Source organism: Miniopterus natalensis, chromosome 16 (genome assembly GCF_054644295.1).
Source record: "Miniopterus natalensis isolate mMinNat1 chromosome 16, mMinNat1.hap1, whole genome shotgun sequence".
Taxonomy (NCBI): Eukaryota; Metazoa; Chordata; class Mammalia; order Chiroptera; family Miniopteridae; genus Miniopterus; species Miniopterus natalensis.
Window position 1 is genome coordinate 15,856,665 of NC_142096.1, and position 16,717 is coordinate 15,873,381.

The 16,717-nt window shown below is 34.5% G+C and overlaps 1 protein-coding gene across 1 annotated transcript in view; it reads left to right on the plus strand.

Annotated features, from left to right (window-relative positions):
- The first annotated feature begins 64 nt into the window (after positions 1-64).
- MTBP (MDM2 binding protein) overlaps positions 65-16,717 on the plus strand; it is a 40,676-nt gene continuing 24,023 nt past the window's right edge. Inside the window, exons 1-11 of the mRNA XM_016207709.2 lie at positions 65-182; positions 988-1,068; positions 2,699-2,772; positions 2,869-3,020; positions 4,583-4,641; positions 6,366-6,510; positions 7,712-7,829; positions 9,635-9,769; positions 11,544-11,638; positions 12,672-12,744; positions 14,408-14,525. Of these exons, the coding sequence (XP_016063195.2) occupies positions 65-182; positions 988-1,068; positions 2,699-2,772; positions 2,869-3,020; positions 4,583-4,641; positions 6,366-6,510; positions 7,712-7,829; positions 9,635-9,769; positions 11,544-11,638; positions 12,672-12,744; positions 14,408-14,525 (1,168 nt within the window). The remainder of the gene's footprint in view (positions 183-987; positions 1,069-2,698; positions 2,773-2,868; positions 3,021-4,582; positions 4,642-6,365; positions 6,511-7,711; positions 7,830-9,634; positions 9,770-11,543; positions 11,639-12,671; positions 12,745-14,407; positions 14,526-16,717) is intronic.

Below are 16,717 nucleotides of genomic sequence, written 5' to 3' on the forward strand. Positions count from 1 at the left end.
CACAGCGCGCGGCTGTTTTGATGTGGGATCCGAGCCGCGAACCGGGGGCTGAGCTCGGGGGCCGATGGATCGGTACCTGCTCCTGGCCATCTGGGGGGAAGGGAAGGTCCCGGCGGCGGCGGGCGGGGGGGCCGAGCCCCGGCCCGGGTCGCCGTCCGCCGGGGGTGCCGAGAAGCAGCCGGGTGAGTGCGGGCCTGAGAAAGAGCGGGAAGGCCTGCGGGGGGAGGGGAGCCTGGGCTGGTGGTCGCTTCTCCACGGAACCCGCCTGGGAGCTGCGACTCCATCGGGGGTCGAACCTAAAGGGCTGAGGGGCTTCGTTACCTTCCCGGGAAAATAGGGACGACTCGGCGGATGCACGATTTGAGCGCCCAGAAGTTCTTGGAAACAGTAAAAACGTAATTGAATAAATTCCCTGTGCTTTAGTGATAGAATTTCCGCCTTTTGGAAGTACATGCTTTCCAAAGCGATGTCTGCCTCTTGGTTTGCGAATGCAGGGAATATAGAGAGGAACGAGGTGGAAAGGGCCTTAGTCTCCTAGAGGTGACGTCCTCATGGGAGGAGACGTCCCACACAGAAGTTAAAAGAAGAAGTGATACACTTAAAACATTTTTAACCGTGTTTTGAGAAGGCAGGTTTTTTGGGTGCTCCCGTCTAGACTCTCCTGCGTTTTATTTGTTCGTTTTGATCACGCAGGCGTTTTGAGGAGGTAGTGGATGTGGTTGTATGCAGGCTGTTGTGACAGGGTTTCCTTTTCGGCGGAATTACTCTTTGGGGGGGATTTCGGAGACGTGCTCCCTGGCTAGCATGTACAAACAGGAAGCATTTCCTGTTTTCTCTACTTGCTTTAGGTTTATTATAACAAAACTTGAGCGGAGCACAGTTCTTTTATGTTCAACGTATTTTTCTTGAGAGTCTCCAATGCTGAAATTAGAATAGGCCTAGATTATGTAACTCTTGAATCTGTTTAGTCTGCTATTTCCTTTTCAGACTTGACAGCAGCAAATGTTTATAACCTCCTGAAAAGAAACATTAGTGCTTCAATTAACCCAGAAGATAGTACTTTCCCTGGTAAGTACAGCATAAATCCCCCTTTCCTCTGGCACAATATTTGTTGGTACTGCAAATAAACTTAATTAGATCACGTAGGTGTACAAGAAATACTTGTTGACTGTGTACAAGTCCCTGGAATCAGAAGGTAACTAAGGAAACACAAAACTGGAAAAGATACTGCCCCTCTCTTCCTGATGCTTGAATGTCATAAAATTGTTATGAAATTATTTTAGGTTCTGAGCTTGAGTTTTGATTCCTTTATGAGATTTTCTTGTCCATCTGTCGCTCCATATAAAATAGGGCAGTATGGCATGATAAGGAGGGTTATTATTTTGTTCTGAGCACAAGTACATTATTAATTCTTTTCAACCATTTCCTTACCTGAGTTCCTTTGATGCAAAGGTTTTTGCCAGCGTCATTTTCTCTGGGACATCTTCTTCCTTTATGTCACAATGTTTTGTTTTGTTTTAATCACAGCAGCTATTTTTAGATTCCATTTATGTTAGATTTGAGTATCACTTTCAGCTTTATCACTTTGTTTTCTTACTGTCCTTTTGTCTTTTTCTTTTGTCAATTTCCTCTTCCTAGTATCCATTTTTGTAAAATATCACATGGATTTATCACAGGAAGACAGGAGGCTACACAATTACACCTTTTGCTATCTATGTGCAAACTGAGTAACATGCAGGGACCAATTCGCAATGAACTTTGAAAGTAGTAAGTGGTCACTGATCATGATACACATCTTTTATTTATGTAGTGATTTGTGGTCTGAGAAGCTAGCAGTGAAGTTTTACTTTATGCAATTATAGTTCATTAATAAACCATGGTAACTGGAATGTGAACCCTCTTTAGGGGGAATTGGTGTTATTTAAACCATGGTAACTGAAATATGTGCATTTCAGAACTATGCAAAGGGAGAACTGCCTAAATTGAGTTTCTTACCATGCTAGGATTGTTACTTTCAGTAAAATGGTAAGTCTGAGGATCATACTTGCAAATATGATTATAACTGAGATAAAGCATCTTTCCTAGCTTTCATGAGTTAAGCTTCAGTTACCACATTTCTCCTTTCTCTCCATTGAATCTAATTTCTATGCGTAGCTCTAAATTCATGATTTTCTGACATGCACCCTGGGGAGACCCTTAATTTCATATCCACGTGTAATATTCCAGTCTCTAAGATGAGCATGCTCCTTGTCTTAGGTTATAGTTACTCTTTACTCCCCTTCTAGCCAGACCTTCATGGTCTTTGGAGAATCGTTTTCACTAAAATGACTTGCATGGTTTTGTGTGAATCAATAGAAATACAGTGGGATTTTTTTCAACATTTTTATAGATTTTAGTGTTTGAAGTGATGATTAAAATAATAATACGGATTTTGACCTGTGATGAACTAGGCCAGAGTATTCATGGTGAGTGAATTATTTTACTCTTTAGGCAGATTGCTCTGTTTGGATTTTTAGTAGAGATTCTAAAAAGATCCCATATATGTGGGTGTATATAGTGCACTTTATATATATTACATATGTAACTTTGAGAACTATATAATATGTATCAAAATTATGTAATTCTCTCAGTATATATGCTATAACATCTGCTTAATTGTGGTATACCTTTCTGCTAATAAGTGTGATTTTTTTTCAAGCATGTTCAGTGGGCGGTATACCTGGTTCCAAGAAGTGGTTCTTTGCAGTGCAAGCCATATGTGGATTTTATCAGGTAATATAAATTTAGAAAAATAGTCATAGTGAATGTCTTTGTTAATATAAATAATATCATGAACCCATCATTTAATGCCGTCTTTTGATATATTAGTTTTGTAGTTCTGACTGGGAAGAGATACATTTTGGCATGGAAAAAGATGAAATTGAAGATATTCTGCAAACAAATATGGAAGAGTGTCTGAGTGCTGTTGAGTGTTTTGAGGAAGAAGATAGTAATAGCAGGGACTCATTATCCTTGGCTGAGTATGCTTTATATGCTTTTAATGATATCTTTAAAATATTTCACATTAAATAGTATTTTAGCTATAGAATGAAGGTTAGCTATTTTAGCAGCTAGTAGGGGATTTTAGTTACATGACACTTTCAACTTTTCATTTTGGAAGACATTGGGCAAGTTGGACCTTTTATTTGAGTAAAATTCTTTAAAATGCAAAAATTGGAATCATAATAGTTAGCTTCTTAAGTGTACATAGTTGCAGGAACGATAAAATGATATTTTGTTTAATATGCCTGATATCATATTTTATAGTGAATAGAAACTTTAAGGTTAATAACTGGCATTCAAACCAAACTATCATTTTTATTTTGCTATTTGAGGCTGAAATATTATTTCTTCAGTTTATATATATCTTCAGTATTTCAAGTACCTTTAAAAATTTCAGAGAGTTTTTGAGGATTAAATAGAAAATTGAGTTTACTTTTAGGTTTTTTTAAATCATATAGTGTATAAGTTGATTCAGGTAATACAAGTGGTGATAATTTTTTTTCATGAGATATTCCACCTGACTTATAATTAATGCCTTTTATTTTAGTCTTCCATATTGCATTACCAAAAAAACTTATTTAATTTAGTAGTCACATATTCTAATACTTCTATAAATTGTTACAGACTTTTAGAAATTCAATTTTTTAATTTTCAGATCATATTTGTACTGATTAATGAAGGGAGACATTGTAGAGTCTTGGAAAGAACATTGAACCAGGGGCCCTATAATTGGTCTCCAGTTATATGATTTTGGAACAGTCACTTAACTTCTGTGGTCCTTTGTTTTCTTATTTGTAAAGTGTTGAGATCCTTTCAGAGCATTATAAGGATCCTTCCAGCCTTAGAGCACTTATCATTCCTTATGTTTTCCATCACTACTACACGATGACAGGTCTGAAAGTAAATATTTCTAGTAAATGACCTAATAATTATTTCCACAAGAGGGAGCTTGAAAACTATACTTTATTGTAAGTTGCCGTAAGTTTTTTAGACAGTGGGTTTATAATAAAGGATTTAAGTACCTTTATGCTTTATAATAAACTGCTTTGTGAAAAAAAATTCATCATATGGATAAAACAAATAGATTCTGTAGAATTCAAGGGGAGCATCATATTTCCCAGTAAGGGCTATTCTATGCCATTCAGAGAAAAGCAGTATTCTTTATTAACACTTAGCAATACCTTACTTTTAGGAGAAAAATGCTTGGTGTATTAGTTATGATTTATATTTAATATGCAAGTATAATTTAAGGAGGTTATATATATTATTGTTTGTTTTGGGTTATGGCTGAGAAATTGAAGTCAGGATTTGCATCCTGTCTCCCACACCTATTAATTATGTAACTTTAGGAAAATTCTGTAAATTGAGGACTACAATAGTATTATCGTAGTACATCATGGGATTGCCATGAGAATCAAATGAAATAGTGCTTCCAACATACCTTACAGTGTCTGGCACATAGATCCATTAGGATTACCTTTATGATGATCTGTAATGTGTATGTGTTTTTGTTTTTTTCTAACTTACCCTTTTATTTTAGTTTATACGAAGAATCTGCAGAAAATTTGCATCAGTTATCAGACAAACTTCCTGCTCCTGGTAATGTTTATGACTGCTTTCAATAATTTGTATCTTATCTTACACTTCCTGTGAGTGAGTGATAAATTTAGTCTTTATCTTTGGGTTGTCACTTTTAACTTTGAAATTCAAAGTGAAAAATAAATTCTTAATTGGAGTTGACACAAACTGTAGTTCACTGCTTTAATATTCTGGAGACATTACAGTTCTCTTGTTTTTATTTAGTGAGACAAAAATTGGAACTTAGAAAATTAAATACTCATCTGTTTCCTTATTTAGTTATTACTGAAGTCTTTCCACTACATACCAGTGTTATACAGAGTATGTCCTATAGAACACTAGTCCCATAACTCCTGGAAGAGCTATTTCACCTAGATAATTTGATAACATTCTTTTATGCTGTGAAGTCACTATATACATTATCAAATATAAAGTTATGCAGTAAAAGAAGCCCCTTATTCAGCAATTTTTTACAGAATCTATTTTTTTCTCCTATAACAGGAAGTGTATTTTATGAAGACTGCATCATACTAGTCTTAAATTGTTTTTGTCTTAAGTTCATCTTTCTTTGTGTTAAGCAAGTACTTGGCATCTAAAGCTTGGTATAATTTGCATCCACAAAGACACTTTCAAAGAGCTTTCTTTGAGTGTTTTCATTATTGAAGTCATTTATTAAGCTCTTTGTTGTGTCTATTATATGTCAAGCATTGTACTAGGAGCTGAATATACAGTGATGAGTAAAGCCTATGCAAGTACATGGATTTTATAGATCACAGTCTGATCTTTCTATTCAAGATCATATTTTAGTGTAAAAAATCCTACATGGAAATAACTGAATACATATATTAAAAATATATCAATTAAAAAAAAAATGAAATACATCAAGTTCAAAATATATACTGAAATATAGAGTTGCTCTTTTGATATTCTTTTTTTTTTTTAATCTTTATTGATTTCAGAGAGAGGAAAGGAGGGGGAGAGAGAGAGACAGAAACATCAATGATGAGAGAGTCATTGATCGAGCCCACAACCCGGGCATGTGCCCTGACCGGGAATCGAACCCTGATCGCCTGGATCCTAGGTCAAAGCTCAACCGCTGAGCCATGCCTGGCCGGGCTAGAGTTGCTCTTTTGGAAAATTATAATACTTCCATTATCAAATTTTTATTTAGCTCCTATTTCATTTTGATTGTCCAGGTTCTTCAGTAAGTTCATAATTTTATAAAATTTAAAGTTTCCTGAAGTTATCCTTTCTCAGCGACCAATGATGTCAGTATATTTGAGGTTTCTGAGTGTTTTTGCTTTTTTTAAAGAGAGAATTTATTTGAACATTACAATTTTATATTAATTCGTTCCCTTTTGTATAACACAGTTAAGAATAGAAAAATATAATAAAATTACACAGGATTTTTTTTCTCTGTTCAGCACAGTAGTATTAATGATCTCAAGAGCAATATGTATAATTAACCACTGGTACATAATTGAAAAGTAATTATGATGTAATTCATTGTTTTCTGGCATATGGTAACTATTTTTAAGATAATGTTGCTTTAAATCAAATGATGAACATTTAAAAATTTTGAGCTCCTAAAGATGTATATTGTTTTAAAGAATTTCAGAAATTAAAGTTAAAATTCTCCTTGATCTTCTGGATAAACATAATATTCAATTGTTCAGGGTACTATTTTGAGACAGTTCAGACCTAACATTTTTTTAAATTCCCAAAATGCCTTTTTCCCTTTCTAGGTAGAGCAATGATAGATATAATACTGTTGCCCTCTGACAAAGATCCTCCTAAATTGAAAGACTGTTTGCCTACTGTTGGAGCATTAAAACATTTGAAAGAATGGTATTCAGCAAAAATTACTATAGCAGGAAATCATTGTGAGATGTAAGCATCTTTGTTCATTTGATTACTGTCTTTGCTGTCTTTTTACAGTTGATATGCTATCCTGTTTTAATAGACTCAGCATTTGAAAAAATTTTAATGTAACAAAATAGTTTTATCCATACTGTGCTTAGAGATTAATTGAGAAGAATCTAGATTTTTCTTATTTTATACTTGTATTTCTGAGATGTTTAAGTTTTTAGTAAATGTTGTCAATGCAAATATACATGTTTGCATTAATTTCCCAAACACAGTGTGTTTTTTTGTTTTGTTTTAATATGTCTTTATTGACTTCCGAGAGAGGAAGGGAGAGAGAGAGAGAGATAAGAAACATCAAAGATGAGAGAGTCATTGATTGGCTGCCTCCTGCACCACCCTGACTGGGGATCTAGCCTGAAACCTGGGCATGTGTCCTGACCAGGAATTGAACTGCGATCTCCTGGATCCTAGGTTGATGCTCAGTTAATGAGCTATGCCAGCTGGGCACACAGTGTGCTTTAAGTAGGCTTGGATTGTCCATTGAGCATCGTGATAAATACTGTGGATACACTGCATTTATAATATCATATTTGTTTTTTGCTTTCTGTGCCAATGTAGAAATAAATGCATACTGTTGTGTTTTATTCCATTTTTAGTCAGCACCAGTTTCTATTACAGTTTGATCCTTAAAAAGGATTCAAACTAGATTTATTAACTTCATGATTGTTTTCATTTAACAAGTGTTTACTAAGCACTTTATGCCAAGCACAGCAATAGATGTTGGTGAGTTAAGAAAGTAAGATTAGATCTTTTTCATTGAAGTGAGGGAGAAACAGGAATGGCAGTAGTCATGATGGTCTGTGATAAGTGGATATGGGAACAATTTAGGAGATCAGCCTTTTTTTTTTAAGATAAGGAATCAGCATTGAGGCTATGTGTGTGTGTACATCTGATATATTTAAGCCAATACATACTAAGAGTAAAGTCTGTTTCTTTATCTGTATTAATAAAGGTAATGAATTCATGGGAATGTTAGAATTGAAGGAACATGTGATAGCAACTCACTTAGAGGCTCATTTAATGGGTGTTCTATATTTTAAAAAGTAGATAAAAGCAGAGAGATGAATTTGCATTTTTGCCTGTTAGGTTTGTACTTAACTATAACCATTAAATCTTAGTAAAATATAAAACCCAATATTTAATTATCATGACTTTCCATTTATAGAAATTGTCAGAAAATTGCAGAATACCTTTCTGCTAATGTCGTGTCTTTAGAAGATCTCGGAAGTGCTGTTGACTCAAAGGAATTATGGAGGGGAAAGATTCAGATATGGGAAAGAAAGGTAAGTGGATTTTTCAGTGATCATAGATTGCAAAGCAGTCCTTTCAACTTCATTCATAACACAGATAGTTTAAGTGAATCTTAGTGGAAGTGTACCTTATAAAGACATTCTAGAATAGCACTGTGAGTAGAACTTTGCAGTAAGGGAGAAGTCCTCTATCTGTGCTTACGCAGTAGTCTACTAGCCTCATTGCTGCGGAGCACTTTATATGTGACTATTCAACCCAAGCACTGAATTTTTAAATTTATTTTAATTAATTTAAATGTAAGTAATCACTGTGATTATGTTTTGGACACTACAGTTCTAGAATGTAATATTTTTTTAAAATACAGAGTTTGACATTAGTTGACTTCATGTTGTTTACCTAAGCTTCTTTATTTTATCACATACATAGGAAAACTGCTTAGAATATAATCTCTTACCTATAATACCAGTTTAGGTAGTCTCTGCCCTCTACTAACCACTTTTCTGATTTTGAGCGATTTTTTTAAACCTTGCTAAACCCCAGATTTCTTAACTACAAATTGAGCGTATTTGATTAGTTGGATCGCTCTAATCTTCCATTTTTCTGAGGTTCCAATTCTGTTTGTCATTTCTTACTATGAATATGTTTGGTGTTTTTTATAAATTGTGTCCTGTTGAAGTGTTTCTAGTATTTCATGTATTTTTGTATATAGACAAAACTAAAACCAAGTTTCTTAATATTTGTCCAGGGTGACGTGGGAGCATGAGTAGGCTTTGTGTCCCAGTAAAGGTTTATTGCACTAATTACTAGCCTTTTTCCCCCTTTTCAGTTCACCCTTAATAATGGTGTAATACAACCTCTAATAAGACAACAGAAATTTATATGGCTGGGTCCCTCTTATTGGTTTGAATGCTGTTTCATCTTAAACTTGGAAAGGTAAAATCTGCAGGCAAACCTTTCTGCAGTGGTTTTAATGCAAACAAACCATATAGCCACCTGAAAGTGTGCAGGATATGGTTAGCTAGGAGAATGACTTTTGTATACATTTTTTGAAACTGCATGTTTTTATATGGCCAGTTATTTTCATCTGATTCTTTTTTATTATTAAATGCCCATTTCTCCACAGGATGCACTTAAAACTTGAAATCACTTTTTTGTTGTTGTTTTGGTGGAGAATGCTTTTAGTGTAGAGGCATTTTAGTGATTAGAACATAGATTCTATAGTTAGAGTCCCTGCATTCAAATCCCAACTCTATTTCTTGGTAGTTTTGTGTGACATGTTAGGTAATATTTAGCCTTTTGGTGTAATAGTTGTCTTCATTTGTAAGATAGTAGTAATAATAGTTTCTAGCTCACAGATTTTTATGAGAATTATTTAGAGTACAAAGTAACCACTCGTAAGTATTAGCAATCATTGTTATTACCCTTGCTATTATTAGCACCCCTGCTATAACTACTTCTGCAGGAATTGATCTTTTCATCAACAGCCTCTGTTGCTGCAATGAACAAATTCTATTTTTGCAGAACTTCCAGACTGGTAGGAAGCCAGATATTGAACAAGTATATGCAAAGGTTGTTTGGCTCTGTGGCTGCATAGAATGAGCTTAATATACTTTTGCAGGCTGGTGAAGGGCCAAGGAGAGCTTTTCATGAAAAATTCATGTGCAAGTTGAAATAATTGGTATGTGTACATAAACGGAAGAACCACACTGTGAGCTGAGGAAAGGGAAATAAATTTACATAGGGTTTTCCTCCCAACTTTTACATTGCACTAAGATGTATTAATCTTTGTAACTTTATTCTTGATGTCTGTAACTGTGTTCTCTTGGTTTCTTTTCAGTTTGGATGTGGAATTAGTTTTCCTGAATTCTGTTTAAAGGGAGTCACACCTACGAGTTTTAGTACGACTAATTTAAATACTTGCTTTCTTGACAAAAAGATAATACCATCAAAGGATAAGACTTGTTTGCCAAAGGTAATCTGTGTTTACTCATTTTTGCAATTATCCATTCATGCTTATTTTTGTCCTTATGAGATAAGTTTGAATCATGAATTCACATTTACTAATATGTGTGCTTCAGTGTGCTCACTTGCCTAATTTTTATTATAATTATAATTAAGTGATTAAATTATACTGTGTTATCATATTAAATGTTGGAAAAACTATCATTGTTTTAGATTAAAAAAAATGGTCCTGACTTTAGATCACTATAGACCTGAGACTACCTTTGGCATAGACTTTACTATATGACCTTTCTAAGACGAAGTTTGGAGAGAGTGTGATGCAGTGGAAAGGAAGGGCTTTGATGTTAGTAGACCTGGGTTTGAAACTTAACTCTGTCACCTATGAGCTCTTATAACCTTGGGTAGATTGATTAACCCATTTGTGAAGTGGAGCCAATAATAACACACTTATCTTACAGTTATCGTGGGGCTTCAGTGAGGGAGAAAAGAGCCTCTGATGGGTACTGGACGTGGGCTTCATTTACTGTTTAAAAAGGTAGTTCTTGTCCCATGTGTCCGTAGATTTTTTTCTTAAAATGCAAATAATAATAAAGTATAATAATTAAAGAGGATTTAATTCGCTTTTTTTTACATTGGAAAAATAAAGTGTAGAGCACTTTAGAAGTTCACTAATTCTAAATTCAAGAATGTGCAAAATATAAGTCATGGAGTTATCATGGTGTCAGGACCATGGGCATTCTTTTCTGTTCAGAGGGTAAGACAAAAAGGGCCTGTTTCTGATGGAAACGCATTTCCCAGTAGTTGTTTAGAATTGATTAGCTTGCCATGGCCATCCTTCACAGGAATGTTAAATTATTTTCTAAAGATTGATGATCTCAACCTCTCGCCTTTGGTAGCGCACCATTTACGTGTGAATAGTGATCTGATTTTAGCATGCAATTGAAGAGAGTCCTAGGGTACAACCTCTTTGATAAAAGCAAGTCTCTCAGTCTATACACACACGTGCACGCTGTGTATGTATGTGTATATACACTATATATGTATACAGATACACTCACACATGATCTTACGTGGTGAAATTACTCATCTTTCTGCAAGTTTAAAACTTTGTGTCAGTTCCTCAAGGTAGTTTGCTTTTCTTTGCCTTCCTGTGAAGCACTCTAGCCCCATCTCTTGAAATACTTGTTCTTCATTAGCTCACTCTCAATTTAATTGTTGGCTCTACCCAAAGAAATACTGCAATTTTATTTCTCGAGTGGAACTTCTTTGTTAACTAGCACTTTGGCTTCACTAGTTCTTACTTTAATTTTAATTTTTTCGGTATTTCCTCCAAGGATTTTTAAAAAAATCTCAGCATACCACTCAACCTGAATTTATCCTGAGTATCTTTTCTTTTGCTTTCTCAGCCTTGCAGACTCTTAATTTTTTTTTTTTTTTTTTTAAATACCCTAGTCTCTTGGGCCATTTGTCTCTCTATCTTGCTGAAGATGCACAGGAAAGATTGAGAACTCTTGTCCTTTGTTGCTTGCCTCTTTCTATAATACTCATTTTCTCCCTGGTAAAACTCTTTCTACGTCCTAAGAAATCTCCATGTCTCTTTCTACTCTTTCTACTCTTATATGGAAGAAATCCTTGTGTGCTTTTGAGGGTTAAATGTGTGCTTGGCATTATGTGTAAATATCTCCTTTTTAAGATTCATTTTAAAGTTTTAAACCTTAATCACTAATTTGTTCACTTTCACTTTATAACGTTTAAAATATTGTATAATTTTAATTTCTTTCTAGGTTTTCCATTATTATGGCCCTGCTTTAGAATTTGTGCAGATGATAAAATTATCAGATCTACCCTCCTGCTATATGTCGGACATTGAATTTGAGTTGTATCCTTTCATTTACATCTTCATTTTAGATCACATTTTCTGTGTTGGGTAGTGTTTCCTCATAACACTCCATATTTGGATGCTGTTTACATAAGAATAATATTCAGTATACTTTTTGTTGCCATTGTTTGTTTTTTTAATCCTCACCAGAGTATATTTTTTCCATTGCTTTTCAGAGAGAGTGGTAGGGAGAGAGAGAGACAGAGAGAAACATCAATGTGAGAGAGACATAACCGATCGGTTGCCTCCTACATGCACCCCGGGGCCAGGGATTGAGCCTGCAACTGAGGTACGTACCCTTGGCTGGTGTCAAACTGGGGACCCTTTAGTTGGAGGGCCGACACTAACCACTGAGCCAAACCAGCTGGGGCTGCCTTGGTTTAAGAGAAGTTTTACAACTTGCAAGAAAATTCATTCCTCAAGTACTGTGTTTATACTTCTCGAAGAGGCAGAAGACTTCCTAATTGCTACTTATTGCTTATGGGGTTGGGAGGAGGGAGAAATGTTAGGAGTATGTGGAGAAAAACAGTAATTTACATATTCCTGAAATGTTCAGTTGTTTCTCTTGCCATCGGTGGGATGGGTAGGCACCAGTCTATTATATCTGTTTATATGCTTCAGTAAATATGAATGTGATCATTTATATCTGCAGATATTCAACATATTTTAAATTCTCTTAAGAAATGTAATAAGTTTTAGAAATACACCTAAGAACTGGAAACTTTGCATAAAAAGAAATTGCTGGCTGAAAAGGGAACGCTAACATAGTGTTCTTGAATTTTTGTTGAGAAGTTACAGTTTTGTTGAGAAGTTACTGTAGTTTACAGTAATCCAATTCACAGTATCACTATTTCTGGGTATATTTTCATAATCTGAAAAATAATTATTCTTGAGGAAAGGAGTAATTGTGAATTCCCACAGTTAAAATTTTCAATAAATGAATTCAAGCACCTTGTGAATTAGAGAATCAAACTTGTGTTAGGTATTAGGATTGTTTCACGGTTACCATCATTTCTTTAACTCCTTAGTATAGAGGGCTAACAAAAAACAGTACCAAGAAGAACTCCATGTTATTGTTGGAGCAGGTTTCTTCTCTGCGTGGCAAGGTAGAGAAGGTGTTTTGTTTGTCTGTTTTTTAACAATATTTAAGGATATGTGAGAAAAGGGACTGTAGTTTGTGACTCTGTTTTTGCGTGATTTGGTTTCTTTAATGTAACATGATTTTGGTCCTAATTTATATTAAGACACTTTGAATTTCTCATAATAACTCCAAAGTCCTCTGCAGACATGAAATGACATTTTGTTTTTTTAGAAGAGATTTTCAAAAATAAGGTTCGTGGCTGGATTTAGAAATGTCTTTTGTATTTGTAACAAATGTTTAATAAAAAAAATAGGCTGTCTCAAAAACGTGGCCTCTTCTTTGGCTGGTGGGTCCGGACACATTTATATCAGGCTATATGTTATGCATTGAACTTCGTTTAGCATCTCTAAATTGTTAAGCTATAACTATAACGATTATGTAATTGTCAAGTATAACTGGGCCCTGATCTAGCATGCTCACATCACAGCTGTGTCTACCCTGTGGGTCATGCAGTTTTGACATGCATTTTGGACTATGAAGTCTTATTTATGCAAGAATGAAGAACTAGGATTTAGTATTTAGAAAATTGCACTTAATGATTATTTTCCATTGCTAAATATTTTTAATGTCAAATTCTTGACTGTAAAATACATTTGACTTAAGATAAAAAAGGGCATGACTACAATAATAAAGGAAAATAAGCATATTTAATTTACCTTTCTTATTTTTCTTTTAATACACTTATTTTTATGTCTGCTAATTAATAATGTATAAGGAAAAGTAATAAGTAGCAATAAAAGTAGCACATTAATACATTATTTGAGCATCACATCTTTTGTAATCCATCCATCTACGTAAGACAATTAAAAGTGATTTTACATTAGATTTGAGACTAAATTTCCCCAGAGTTAAAAAAACATTTATTGGAATGTGGCGACTGTTGTAGCTTGCATTCTAAAATAACTGGCAAAATACCACTTTCAGAGTTGCCATTTGTTTATTCAGTACTTAATCAAACTGAGAATTTACCTAAACGTATTATGGTGGGTTTTGGAAACAAATATTTAATAAACATCTGTACACCTAGACCTGGGGATACAAAGATGAATAAGTTGAGTTTGCTTATAAATCAGTGAGAAGCAGCTGTGTGTTTCCTGGATGTGATTCATGGTTTTCTGCATTTTGTACCTATTAGTATTAAATCTAATTTCTAGGAACAGAAGTTTTGAAATTGCCTTCCAAATTATTCTAATTTTGAAGCCAGAACAATAATCCATCCAGTCAAACAGTTATAAAAGTACGGCTGAGCATCACAAAATCTTTTGATGATAGCATTCCTGGCCTCTCATTAGTTTGCAGATATAGGAAGAAATTACACCCATAACCTGAACGTGAAGCAAATACGGGAATAGCAAAGTTTTTAGAGATTTATAACCCAGTGGGAAAGGGATGCCTATAGCTCTGAAGATCCTTCTCTGTTTTTGTTATCTAGTCTTTGGCTTTTTTGGGGGATGAGGTGGAGGTGGAGCATAGTTTTAGTTTTTTAGTTTTTATAGTGGAATTACTGGGAGAGAGCATTATGAAATACCTTTTATATAGGCGAAATATGAGAGGAAAATTGTCACATGATACTATTTAAGAATTAGTCTCAGTGTTCAGTCATTAAAGGTATGTTCTGTTTTCAATAGGTTGGTGCACTTTTCGTATTGCCATGTACTGTTAGTAACATACTTATTCCGCCTCCCAACCAACTCAGTTCGAGAAAATGGAAGGAATGCATAGCTAAAAAGCCCAAGACAATCAGTGGTAAGTAGGAAATCTTTACATTGTTTTAGTGGTACAACATAGATACAATATCTATCAAATTTTCAATGGAGAGAATTTTTATCTATGGGAAAATTGTATTACCACTGATTAAGAAGGACCCCAATCATTTTAAGAATTTTTTATCATCCCTAACAACCTACTGTAACAAAGTATATACAGCCTTATTCATTCTAAAAATATCAGTGATCTAAGGCAGAACTTTGGGTTAATTCATAGCTAATTATATTGAACATGGGTGTTTTTAGACACATTTTAGGAATAAAATTTGTAAAAATGAAGTACTTAATTTATTATATGGTATATTGAAAAAACAGTTGTAATGACAATTTTTGGAAGGAGTTTGTAGAACTTATTTAACATCTTCATTATATGCTATGCAGTGTTCTAAGTACTTTAGAAATATTGATTCATTTAATTTTTATAATAGCCCTAAAGAATTATTTTGTACCCATTTCACAGGTGAGGAAATTGGGGCTCAGTTGTTGCCTGAGGCCATGAGTAGGAGAGGAGACTGCCTGTGCAGAGATAATGGAAGTTTTCCATTACTGGATTATAGAAATGGATGCACAATTATATGATTCCCTTAAATTAATCTAATTTAGGCTTTGATATATGTATGTATATGTGTACATATATATGTAAGTTATATCTCATTAAAACTTTTTTGGGGGGGTGGGTAAGAATCACCTGAAGGCCCTTAGACCTAAATGCAGGTGATTTTTAGCACCAGACCAGGTTAGAATCACTGTGACAGTTATTAAAAATTAAAAAAAACAAAAACAAGAAAGAAAGTCAAGCTGGGCCCTACCTGAGAACAGTTAAATCTGGGGGAACCAGGGCCTCAACAGTTTGTAATAGCACCCAAGTGTTTCAAGTGTGCATCCAGGCTTGGAGAACCTCTGTCCCAGGTGTGCTGTCTTTAGCCGGAGGCTAGTGAGCCACTGTTGCTGAAGAGCCTTTCAGACACCTTGAAGCAGAAAAAGGGTTAAGAATCCCTGTTAGGCTTCCAATTCCTGGGCTAGAGAATGAGGATAGTGCTTGCTTAGTGTATCTCACAAACTCCTTTGAATCACATTGGTAGTGAAAGTAAATACTTTGTAAACTCTGCAGTCACTTTTTGTTACTCTGTTTTCAATGCCTTCTGTGTCTGTGGAACCAAAAAGAGAGCATTGTTGTCTGTGAGGATGAGTAAGGCCTTGGAGTAATAGTCTGAGTAGCCCCTCTATTCACTGTATACCTTTCAAATTGCATATTTTACTAGGTTGTAACAAAGAGGGAATGTATACAATTTAGGATTCTAATGTTATTTACTTGTTTAAAATAGTCATGGTGGAATTTATAAATCCTGCATTTTTGTAATCTTCACAGTAGGAGGCTTCATACACCTGTTCAGCAGTACTATCATTTCTTGAACCATTTTAGATTCTTTGTAGAATTGGGGCAGGGAATTTTCTTGGACAGTCGTGGTGGCAGCTAAGTTTTGCACTAAATTGTTGAAGCTTAGTCTGACAAATAAGATGGGGGATGAAGCTAGATAATACATTTTTTGGAAATACTTTATGAATGTAAAGTAAGTATATTGATTTTTTATTTTTTTTATTTTTTATCTTGTGTCTCTTCAGCTGATCCTAAGGGCCATTTCAAAAGCTGGGTCTAGAATTGCTTGAAGGATGATATCATTGGAAAGTGTGTAGCCTCCTAAAATGCCTTTCTTGAGGATTATAGTTTATTTTATTGTTTAGTATTTATCATCATTATCAAAATAATTGGGTATATTATTTACTTTTCAGTAAGTCAGAATATTCACTTAACCAGAATATCCTGTTTCCCGAATTACCCTGGTATATTTTTCATTATATCATTTGAAATATTATTTCCCCTTTACACTAATATGGTTTTGTTTTTATATTGTTGAACTGTTATAAAAAAGAAGGGGTTGCTACAGGGTTTTAAGAACTGCCAAGAAATGTATTGATATAAAATATGATTCGGTTTTTATTATACTAAAATCTTGTTTGTTAATGAAACTAATAATGACACAGTCTTTCATGATAGTTTATAGATTATAAAATTTGATACAACTAAAGGAAACTTGTAATTTCTGCTTTTCCCATCTTGCCTATATAGTAGACCCAAATGGATGCTTGGTTTTGGTGGAGAGGGGACATGCA